The 11,462-nt window shown below is 39.4% G+C and overlaps 1 protein-coding gene across 1 annotated transcript; it reads left to right on the top strand.

Annotated features, from left to right (window-relative positions):
- Window positions 1-11,322, top strand: fshr (follicle stimulating hormone receptor). The gene is made up of 14 exons (XM_028566890.1): window positions 1-498; window positions 3,265-3,336; window positions 4,284-4,358; window positions 4,567-4,641; window positions 4,733-4,807; window positions 5,340-5,414; window positions 6,135-6,212; window positions 6,890-6,958; window positions 7,058-7,132; window positions 7,661-7,846; window positions 8,164-8,384; window positions 8,729-8,910; window positions 9,003-9,194; window positions 9,846-11,322. Exons 1-14 carry the CDS (start codon window positions 302-304, stop codon window positions 10,362-10,364), a joined length of 2,091 nt encoding a protein of 696 aa, XP_028422691.1. The 5' UTR covers window positions 1-301; the 3' UTR covers window positions 10,365-11,322.
- The last annotated feature ends 140 nt before the right edge of the window (window positions 11,323-11,462 follow it).

Here is an 11,462-nt window from a genome sequence, read left to right as displayed (position 1 = left end):
CCCCCATTATTCACAACTGCATGGCAGAAAGCATAAAACGCCTCATGCTTCTTCTCTCTTCGACCTTCCGGTGAACCAAGAGTGGATAGACGGACAAACGGGCATAACCATTAATGTCAAATCTGGAGTGTGGGCTCTGGAAGGCCTGCATGCATACAAAACACCACGTGGAACAGAGAGAGACCGGAAAATAGAGACAAAAGTGGGAAGACGAGTGGGAAGAAACAAAGTAATAATTACAAGGAGATTTGAAAAGTGAAAACCTAAAATACAACAACCTGGACTGTGGACATAGACTGCAATGATGATGGTGATGATTCTGATCCTGCTAATGATTGTGATGATAAAGACGGGAGTGGCATCGGCGCCTGGCCCTGAGATGGATATTAAACCTGGAGTTGAGACTGGCGTGGCCAAACGAACCGTGCACTTCTGCCACCAGCTGGGCTTCAGGGTCACCGAGATTCCCTCCAACATCTCCAGTAACACCCAATGCCTGTGAGTACAGATACACACATAGCCTACATACAAGTGGATGCACACTTATATAACTGAATATAACAATATCTGCAGCAATGTTGGGAGGCCGATACCGCAGCCATTGTAGATGTTTTCATTTAACTTGCTTGCTGCACAGTTGTTTCACGTCTGAGAGAAATTCTTTGGAAATTCCTGCAATGCTAATGTAACAACAATGTTGCTTACAGTGTTCTTCTTGTTGGCAACTGTACAGAAAACCACAGGAGAAGCTTTTATGGAGCGTTATGTCAAAACATTTCTTCTTTTGACTCATTCTTTTATTTAGATGCTTTTTTGTGAATTTGTGGGTTTTCTTTTTTAGTATTAATTGTTGTAGTTGTATTTTATAAAGAATGGACAAAATTGAATCAGCAAAGGCCATGATAAAGTAATGCGTTTATGTTTTTTTTTAAGGATTATTTTTTTGGGGCATTTTCAGCCTTTGTTTTGATAAGACAGCTGAAGACATGAAAGGGGAGAAAGAGGGGGGAATGACATGCAGCAAAGGGCTGCAGGTCAGAGTCGAACCCTGGCCCGCTGTGTTGAGGCGTAAACCTCTATACTGTATCTGGGTGCCGCTCTACCAACTGAGCTATCCGGGTGCCGAGCAACGTTTTTGTGTCTGAACTACCAGCTTACACCTCACCAATCAGTGTCAGGTGAGGAACTGTTTTTCAAAACAACAATGGCAGACATGACAGACAGATGGTTCATCCAACCACGGGCCAGGTGCCTGCCTTTTTCCAAACAGTTTTCTATGACAGCTTATGGTTCTGTGTAACAAACTATCTGGCTCGTCAGGTTAGCCCAGGTGAGGATGTAGCAGCAAAACCCCTGAGTGTATTAAATTTAGCAAGGTGCATTTTATTGCTTATGAATTCATCTTTTCATGTCTAAAGTAAAAGTTCAACATGTTGGCTTATTTGCTTTCTTGCTAAGTGTTAGATGAGAAGCATGATACCACTCCTGTCTCTGTACAGAATAACGTTGATAGCTGTTTCCAGCATTTATTTTGAGTTTGACGTGGACAATATCTAATGGTTACAACCTAATGCTACACTACAAATTACATGTGAGCAAAACATTGATAATATGTGAATGAATTGGGCTGACAAAAGGTTTCTTACTATCAACCCAACATGAACTTTTGTCCAGCATGTTTCTGCATAATATGGCAAGTCGTGTACCAAATATTCGCCGACTTTTCTGAGTTGTTGTTTTGACTCGAGGGGTTTTAAAGGAACACGCCAACTTATTGGGAATTTAGCTTATTCACCGTAACCCCCAGAGCAAGACAAGTCGATACATACCCTTCTCATCTCCGTGCGTGCTGTAACGCTGTCTGACGGTTCCAGCATTAGCTTAGCCTAGCACAGATCCTGCAGGTAACTGGTTCCAACTAGCCTACTGCTCCGAATTATGACAAAAGTGACAAAATAACGCCAACATGTTCCTATTTACATGTTGTGATTTGTATAGTCACAGCGTGTACAAAAAACAACGTAACATGAGACACGGCCATCTTCTAACAGTAAACAAACTGGGAACTATATTCTCAGACAGGCTTGCTGCGAGCATATCACTCCACCCAAGTACTATATTCTTCCGCCTGCAGTTCCCGGTTTGTTTACTGTTAGAAGATGGCTGTGTCTCATGTTACGTTGTTTTTTGTACATGCTGTGACTCTATAAATCACAACATGTAAATAGGAACATGTTGGTGTTATTTTGTCACTTATTCGGAGCAGTAGGATTGCTGGAACCATTCACCTGCATGATCTGTGCTGGCCTGATGCCGCCGGAGCCGTCAGACAGCATTACAGCACGCACGGAGATGAGAAGGGTATGTATCGACTTGTCTAACTCTGGGGGTTACTGTGAATAAGCTAAATTCCCAATAAGTTGGCGTGTTCCTTTAACGTGAATTTTCCCAATCGAGAACACATTTTTCTGATGATTTCGACACCACATGAATAATGTATCAAGTAATATGGCGTGGCTTTAGCCTCCAAAGGTGTTGATTAAAGGTACTGCGAGTAGTTGACGTGTTTTTGACACAGAGCTGGATGAGGCACAAAGTAAACACTGACCTGTTGTGGAGTAAACGCTGACCTGCTGTTTGGGCCATTGAAATGTTTTGAAGGAATCTCAAGGCCGAAGTGAGAAGGGGATGGAACGGTGGGGGTTGGGCTTGGGGTCAGCATAAAGATTAGGATCTCCTGAAGCAGAAACATGCACTTAGACATACTGTTGAACAAAGTACAGACGTAATCTGACTCACAGATACAGCCAACACAAACGCACAGACGAGGACGTACTTTGTGGCAGAAGTAGCGTCCATTCCCAAGAGACACTGTTCTGTTCTGCTCGAAGGTCAAGGCTCAGGAACAGTGGGGATATTTGCAAGTATGCAGCAACGGAGAGCCATTTCACATGTGAGCTACAACTACCAGATACAAAATAAGCTTGGGGTCTTTCTATAGACATTCTGTACACAAAACAGTTTGCTTCTTGCATGAAAAGAAAATCCCCACACATGAGTGAGTAACTGGTCATAGCCTCGCTGACCTCCCTCATAATTCAATGCAAATACAAAGTTGAAAATGTAGAAATGACCCCCCCCTGCCACAGAACAAAAAATGGCCACTAATGACTTTTTTTTTTAAGGATTTCTCTTCAGTGATTAATTTCCCGCAAGAAGAGTAACGCTGAGAGCTGATGTGAGTGGCTGGTTTTGTATCAACAGGGAAGTTAAGCAGACACAGATCAGAGTGATTCCCCAGGGCGCCCTCAACAGCCTGCAGCATCTCAGTAAACTGTAAGTGTCTGTCGTTCATGTTTATTCTCTGATGTGGAACATAATGAACGGAGGAGGTCAAAACACTCAATATGTGGATCATCCAAACAGGGGAGAAGTGATCAGGCCTCATCGACAAATTTCTCTGTAAAGATTTGGTGTTATTCCTCTAAATAAAATAAAAAAGAAGGTATTTAATACGAGTATTGAAAGTATCCCCTACATTCACAGTGCATGAATGCCTGAAACTAATGGAAATCCAAAATATGGAATTATATTTGTGCTGAAAAAATTCATTTTTTGTGTGCATATGGATAATAGCAAACATGATATGTTAGATAACGCTAAATTATTGAAATTATCCCCCATATTTATAGTATTTCTACATGAGTTTGAATTCATTCTGAAATCCCTAAAACCAATGGGAAACAAAAAATAAAGTATGGAATGTGTGCTACAAACTTGATTTGTCTTTTATATTGTGTGCCTGTGTGTATAATAGCAAACATGCAACAGATGGGGTGTTTGCTTGAGTTAAATTAGTCTTTATAATAATATATAATGGATAATATATTTACATGCAAAAGATTTTTGTCTGTGCTTAAAATGTGCCACTGCACACTCAGAATTGAGACACAAATTATCCTCATTATGTATCCCTGGTTTTTGTGACATGTTGTGGTGCTTCCAATAAATTTGGACCTTAGAAAATATAATTGTTTGCCCTATATGACGTTCCCATTTTCTTTAATTACAAAAAAGCTTGGCCTTCTTGTGCCTTAGCATTGTTTTTTTAAGTGTGGTGATCCTCCCAAAAGTACTATAATAAATGTGATATGACAAATGTCGCCTGTTCTTCTATTTTATTTGGGTAACATGCCATAATTGTAAATAAAGTTGAAAAGAATTGTACAATTTACATCCCTTGATTCACCTTCTTCCTTTTTTCCAACTTCCTCCAACCTCAGCACCATATTGGAGAACGATATGCTGAAGACCATCAGTGCATTTGCCTTCGCCAGCCTCCCTCAGCTCATTGCAATGTGAGTATACAGTTTTCTAAAAGCCACCGCTCGTGATGTAGTTAATCCAAAGTGCTTGAGTGTTTAGTCTTTATTGAGGAACAAGAACAACTGCAAACTCTGAGAAAGGTGATCACCTCGACAGCTGAGGAGTAAGCTTGGCAGGGTGGTGGAGAGCTGATATATACAGTATGTTGTATCCTTCTTTACACATTTGTGTTTCCTTTAGCTCCATTGATGGGAATGTTGCGTTGGAGAGTATAGGAGCTTTTGCTTTCTCTGATCTCCCTGAACTCCGTGAGATGTAAGTATAACTGTCCGGATAATGGCAGTGGTGTCTCTATCATCTGTTAAGCCAGACTACATGAGTACATGACAATATGTTTTTTTTTCAGAACCATAAGAAGGTCAAAACACCTGAGACACATCCATCCAGATGCTTTCAAGAACATTGTGAAACTACAGTATCTGTGAGTACTCAGTGAGAGTGCAGCGGGGAGGATGATTTTCTTCTTTAGTTTCTGTTTTTTAAGCTGAGTTTCAATCCAAAATGGGTCATGGGTGACTGGCCAACTTCTGACAGGCCCCCACACGACCAGAGCCCTCATTTTTTTATTAGCTTGGATTCCCTGGAAGAGAAATCAAGTGTCACACTTTACATCTCATCATTTTCCACAAAATTACTTATCCATCATTTCAGCAATGAATATATTTGTTACAAAAACATCAAATACTAAATTGTTGCCAACAAAAAGAAAGGACTGTTATTCGGAACAAGGAGCTCTTTAAATGTTTGTTTGATTTATCTCTCTGTCGCCTGAGCTTCTCTCTGAATTGTCTTGGAATCTCTTCACTTGCTAATTTTTATCTACAGTTTGTTATTACATTGAATGTAACATTGTCTGATTTTATCACTATGACTCACTGTATAGAGTATCTGTTGTTCAGAGGCAGACACAGTGTGAATGTCATAACATTTGGTGGTTAATCTGCACATCACAGGCTCATCTCCTACTCCGGACTAAGAACGTTTCCAAACTTCACCAAGATCCACTCCAAGGCGCGCGGCTTTATAGTGTACGTCTCAACACAATATACAAATGAACTACAAATGCCCACTAGGGCTGGGCGATATGGAGAAAATCAGATATCACGATATTCTTGACCAAATACCTCGATATCGATATTGCAGCAATATTCTAGGGTTGACAATTGGTGCTCTAACAAAATATCTTCACACTTAGATTTTAGATAAATAATCATCAGTAATGTGAACATAATATCTATAATCATAATATCTTTACTGTAATGCAGCCTTTAAAAGCAGGAAAAGACACCACTTATGTCATATCACGGTATTACGATATCCAAAATCTAAGACGATATCTAGTCTCATATCACGATATCGATATAATATCGATATATTGCCCAGCCCTAATGCCAACACAATTATTCCCACATGCACTTGAACATATAGGCATGTACACAGATTGAAAAAGCCCAAAAGAAATCCAACACATACACTGCAGTTAAAACCTACGCAATGAGTAGCCCTTACAGAACAGAATATCAGAAATACAAACCATCTGTCCCTCATCTCCACCCTTTAAAAATCTCCATTTTTAAACTGTCTCCCATCTGACATCTACCAGCTTCAAAAAGGAAGTGGATTTAAAGGGACTGTAGCATGTTTTTCTGATATTTTGCAGTGTACATATATTTGCTATTTTTCTAACTATTTATGTACTTTTCAGTATTTGTTGTTAATCATTGGTTTTTGATGTATGTTCTGCTTAGTGACCTGCAAGATAACAAACACATAGAGAGAGTCCCCGCCAATGCCTTCAGAGGCCTCTGCACTCAAACTATCATCATGTAAGGGATTCATCACTTTTTTAGAAACACGTGCACCACTCTCACACAGCTGCGAGTGGGCATTACATGCGCAATGACGAATGTTCCCTGAAATGCTCTCTGCCCTCTTTACTGAACCCTGTCTTCTACTTATCTCCATTTTCTGCATTTGTCACACTCTTACGGCTATATTATATATATATATATATATATATATATATATATATATATATATATATATATATATATATTATATTATATATTTTATATATTATATTATATATATATATATATATATATATTGCCTCTTCACTTTAAGTGTATTTGGCTGATAATACTGTTTTTACTTTGGCTTTAACTTAATAGACAACTTTTACTTTGTAGTATTACTTTTACTTAAACGATAGACCTATTGGGAAATATACTTCTCATTTAACTCTCTGTGAGAAATATTACAAATTCTGCCATATCTCTCCAACTAATGTAGTCTGCCGACAGCTTTGGTCTCTAAGGAAGTCTTACATAATAACAAAGACAGTTTACTTAGTGTTTTCTGTGTACTCATACAACTTTCGTCACTGACAACAAAAGAAATGCGCACACTAACATTAGCTTTGATATTTCAGAGAAATTCATTGTTGAGAATTGTTTGTGTTGGAGCCGCATGACTGTAATTTGGCTTCTCTTTCTAATGACAGACGGCTCAACAGAAATGGCATCAAGGAGGTGGCAAGTGACGCCTTCAATGGCACAAAGATGCACAGATTGTGAGTCACAGGCAGAGACACGATAACAAACAGAAGATTTACAAAAAGAAAAAAGAAAAGTCAGCTCACATATTTAATTTGTCTCTTCCTATCTCTTAGGTATCTGAAAGGAAACACACAGCTTACTCACATCAATCCCAACGCCTTTGTGGGTTCCAGTGAGTTGGTGGTACTGTAAGCATGACATCCAACAGTAACTGCCTACATGATTCACCCTCCTTATCGTCACTTAGGAGAAAACAAGAAACAGTGTGGCATTTGTGGGGAGGCTCAGAATACTTAGAAACATGCCAGATTTAAGGTAAAAATAAACTGAGAGCAGGTTTATTCCCCAATCAACATTTCTATTAAAGTAGCAATCAGAAAAGTTTGTATTTGTTTTGCGCTGTCATTGCTGTAGTGTCTGTTGACTCCACATCTCAGCACTCACTATAATCAATCACGCTTCCTGTGAACTTTCTTATCAGGAAACTTGAGTTTCAGTGTTTTATTCAAAGCAAAACTGGAGGGTTTTTTTGTTCTAAGAAAAATTAATAATAGTAATTTAATAATAATAATAATAGCTTTTATGAACTGATTATTGGTCAAATGCCTGATACATATAGCAAACCGAGAAGACATATGTTAAACATGGCATGGATTCTGAAATTATGACAGTAACGTATCTGTTAGATACCAACTTGTTTGTATTTGTTTTTGCAGGGACATTTCTCACACAGCCCTCAGCTCCCTGCCAGACTACATCCTCGGTGGACTCCAGGAGCTGATCGCAGAGGCCGCCCACAATCTGAAAAAACTTCCTCCTCTAGAGCTTTTCACCAAACTCCGCCAGGCCAACCTGACGTATCCGTCACACTGCTGCCTCCTGCAAAACATAAGCAGGAACAGGTACACATGCATTATCGTCAAAAGGTTTCTGAACACCTTATTATTAAAGAAATAGATCAAAATATGTTTATTTCTTTCCGAGAGTTGGATGAGAAGATACAGGACGAGTATATATTATATATATTTTAGCAAAGTTTTATTTTTGTTATTGATATCTTGATATCTAACTAATACTGTAGTATTGGCCACATAGCCTTGATCTTTTAGGGTTTTGTTGTCATAAGCTCATAGAAAAACATTGTGTCAATAAAGTGAATGCTGTATTAGTATTGAAAACATCTCATAGATTTTGTTTACATGCACTTTTTTGTATGTAGATCGAGTTGGCACACCCTGTGCTCTCACCCCGAGGCTCAGAATAACCGTCAATTCCATAGAGACTACTGCTCCAACTCCACCTCCATCACCTGCAGCCCAGCCCAAGATGCCTTTAACCCCTGTGAGGACATCATGCCCTCCGTCCCACTACGGGTCCTCATCTGGATCATCTCTATCCTCGCGCTGCTGGGGAACACAGCGGTACTTCTTGTCTTGTTAGGTATGAAATGGGACAATCTCAAACTTTCATCCTGTCCTACTTTCCCTCATTTGTTACCTCCTTACCTCTTTTTTACAGTCTGCTTTCCTTCATTATGTTCTTTCTTCCATTCTACCTTCTTTTCTAATTTTCTTCATTTTTACAGTTCCTTGCTTTTGTCTTTGCTTATAGGCTTATTTCTATACTTCCATTAATTCTTCCGAAAACGTTTTTTCACATAACTGCTAAACTAAGCTTTATTCTCTTTCACGATAGAATATCAACTAGAGGAATGTTAATACTTGTTTACTTTTGGGTACCAAGAATTTGTTTTGTCATTTTTTTCCCCACCGTTGCATTGTCAGGCAGCCGCTGCAAACTTACTGTTCCTCGCTTCCTGATGTGCCACTTGGCCTTTTCTGACCTCTGCATGGGCATCTACCTGTTAATCATAGCATCTGTGGACATGCTCACTCGTAGCCAGTACTGCAGCTACGCCATATACTGGCAGACGGGCCTGGGCTGCAGTGCTGCAGGCTTCTTCACGGTGCGTATGCATGCATTGAGTTCATTGCATACACGTGATAGCTCTACATAAATAACAACACTCATAAATGTCCATGTTTGTTTCAATTACAGGTGTTTGCCAGTGAGCTGTCAGTGTTCACATTAACAGCGATCACACTGGAGCGCTGGCACACAATCACAAATGCCCTGCGGCTCGATCGTAAACTTCGCCTGAGACATGCATGTATTGTCATGACAGCAGGCTGGATTTTCTCCTCTCTTGCCGCTTTGCTGCCCACAGTCGGGATCAGCAGCTATGAAAAGGTGAGTGCTTCTTTTTAGAATTTGCTCAGGTCGATGTAATTGTGGATGCAAAATGTGGCATGAACTCATTCATTCAATCAATCAATCAATCAATCAATTTATTATTTGTCACATAATGTCATAAAAATACAGTGAAATGTAATATTTTATATATACATATAAAATATATTTAATATTCTACAAACTGACATATATGCTTTACTATATGCATATGTATGCTCCAAAATATGCAAAACTACAAATGTAATGTTTTGTATGTCTAAGATAACATTCAGTGCATATAGGGGTTATTTTCATTAGTGATTAATCTGCCAATTGTTTTATCAATTAATCGATTAATCGTTTGGTCCATAAAAGACCAGAAGAAAGTGAAAAATGGTCACTAATTTCTAGATCCCCAATGTGACATCATCAAATGTCAATATCAAATCTGTGTTTTTATTGAAAGTTACTTAACTGTAAAACTAAAAATACTTGTCATGTATGTGAACTTGTATGTATGAGAGGCTTTTAGCTGAGGTTTAACTGGTCCAGAACCTGTGCAGTCTAGCTTTTTGTGTCCCAGGTTATGTCATGGAAATTAAGTACATTCAAGGCCCTTGTACACTGTGTGATTTTGAATATGTGTGTCTGTATTTCTTTGTGGCGCAGGTGAGTATCTGCCTCCCTATGGACGTGGATCATCTGGTGTCTCAGGTCTATGTGGTGTCTCTCCTCCTTCTCAACATCCTGGCCTTTTTCTGTGTGTGCGGCTGTTACCTCAGCATCTACCTGACCGTCCGCAACCCCTCATCAGCACCGGCACACGCCGAAACCTGCGTCGCCCAACGCATGGCCATCCTCATCTTCACTGACTTTGTCTGCTTGGCTCCCATCTCCTTCTTTGCTGTGTCAGCCGCCCTCAAGCTCCCTCTCATCACCGTCTCAGACGCTAAAATACTGCTGGTCCTCTTTTACCCGATCAACTCCTGCTCCAACCCCTTCCTGTACGCCTTCTTCACCCGCACTTTCAGGCGGGATTTCTTTCTCTTCACAGCTCGCTTTGGCCTGTTTAAAACCCGGGCGCAGATTTACCGGACAGAGAGTTCCTGGACCTCTCCAAAGACCAGCCATGTGACGCTGTACTCCTTGGCCAATACATTAAGTCTAGATGGGAAACAAGAGTGCTGACTGTCATTCAAAAATCCACAGATACAGACTTTTTGCTGGATGTTAATATATTTCTCTCCCCACAGACGTCCTTTTTCTCTTAGGCAAATAAATAAAATTCCTCTTAGGTCTAATGGAGATATTGACAGAATAAAATGCACCCTTAAAGTTACAAGAAATTCAACTTTGCTGAAGAGGTGCCCTTGTTGTGGAAACACCGAACAGACTGCTAAATCCTCAATATGATGCCCTAACTCATTATTCTTATTCTTTGGACTTTGGATATGATCAAATTTTGTTGGTTTTCATGTACCTCCAATATGTCCAGTATCTTTGGCTAACCCATGGGTAAACACTACTGTATGTACAGTGCATACAGAATTCCAAGTAAAGATATCTACAGAATAACTGCAGATGCTTTGACCAAATCTAGGTTAAAAAGCTGTCCTAGTTAAGTCCTTGCGTTTTGTTTTAACTTGATTGGAACGCCAGATGGGTGGAGTTTACTGCATCATAGCAGTTGAGATTACAAGTAAAAGTGGAAAGAGTAGAGGAAGGTGAGTAAACTGATTTTACTTTCATGCATTGTCTTGTGTAACAAATGCCATCCATCTGGTGTCTCGGGATAATTAAATAAACTGAAGTACTTTGAAACAGTTTAACAAAGGTTTGACAGTCAGGATGTTGGCATATAATATGCACATCAAGAAATTAACATTCATTTAGCATTCAATGTTATGATTGAATGATATTCATTAAGAAGCACACCGCAGGGACCTACTGATTAATAATCTCCACATACACTCTGTCTGCTGTTGCTCACCATGCCTCCACATCCCTCCTACCCTTCAGTTCATCCTAAAATGAAGGACGTGTAATTATCTTTGTAATGTAATGACATTTATCGTTTGTAAATGGAAGTATTAAGTGCCACTTTTTTTTAAGTCTGTTTTCTACAAAATATATCTTTTGGATGTTTTTCCATGTCATTTATAGATTTGTTTATATCCTCTCTGCGTAGTAGTAGACTGCGTTGGAGTAGATTTTGTATGGTGAATGTGAGTTTATTAGGAGTAGTAACAAAAGGAAAAAAACACACACACACACACACACACTAAA

This window comes from Perca flavescens, chromosome 21 (genome assembly GCF_004354835.1).
Source record: "Perca flavescens isolate YP-PL-M2 chromosome 21, PFLA_1.0, whole genome shotgun sequence".
Classification (NCBI taxonomy): domain Eukaryota; kingdom Metazoa; phylum Chordata; class Actinopteri; order Perciformes; family Percidae; genus Perca; species Perca flavescens.
Note: the sequence above shows the minus strand (reverse complement) of the source record. Positions and strands in the feature narration are given on the sequence as shown.

Coding starts and splice junctions, on each gene's coding strand:
- fshr (XM_028566890.1), top strand. CDS start 302: ATGATGATGGTGATGATTCTGATCCTGCTAATGATTGTGATGATAAAG. Junction 4,359..4,566: donor CTCCCTCAGCTCATTGCAAT/GTGAGTATACAG, acceptor TGTTTCCTTTAG/CTCCATTGATGGGAATGTTG. Junction 4,808..5,339: donor ATTGTGAAACTACAGTATCT/GTGAGTACTCAG, acceptor TGCACATCACAG/GCTCATCTCCTACTCCGGAC.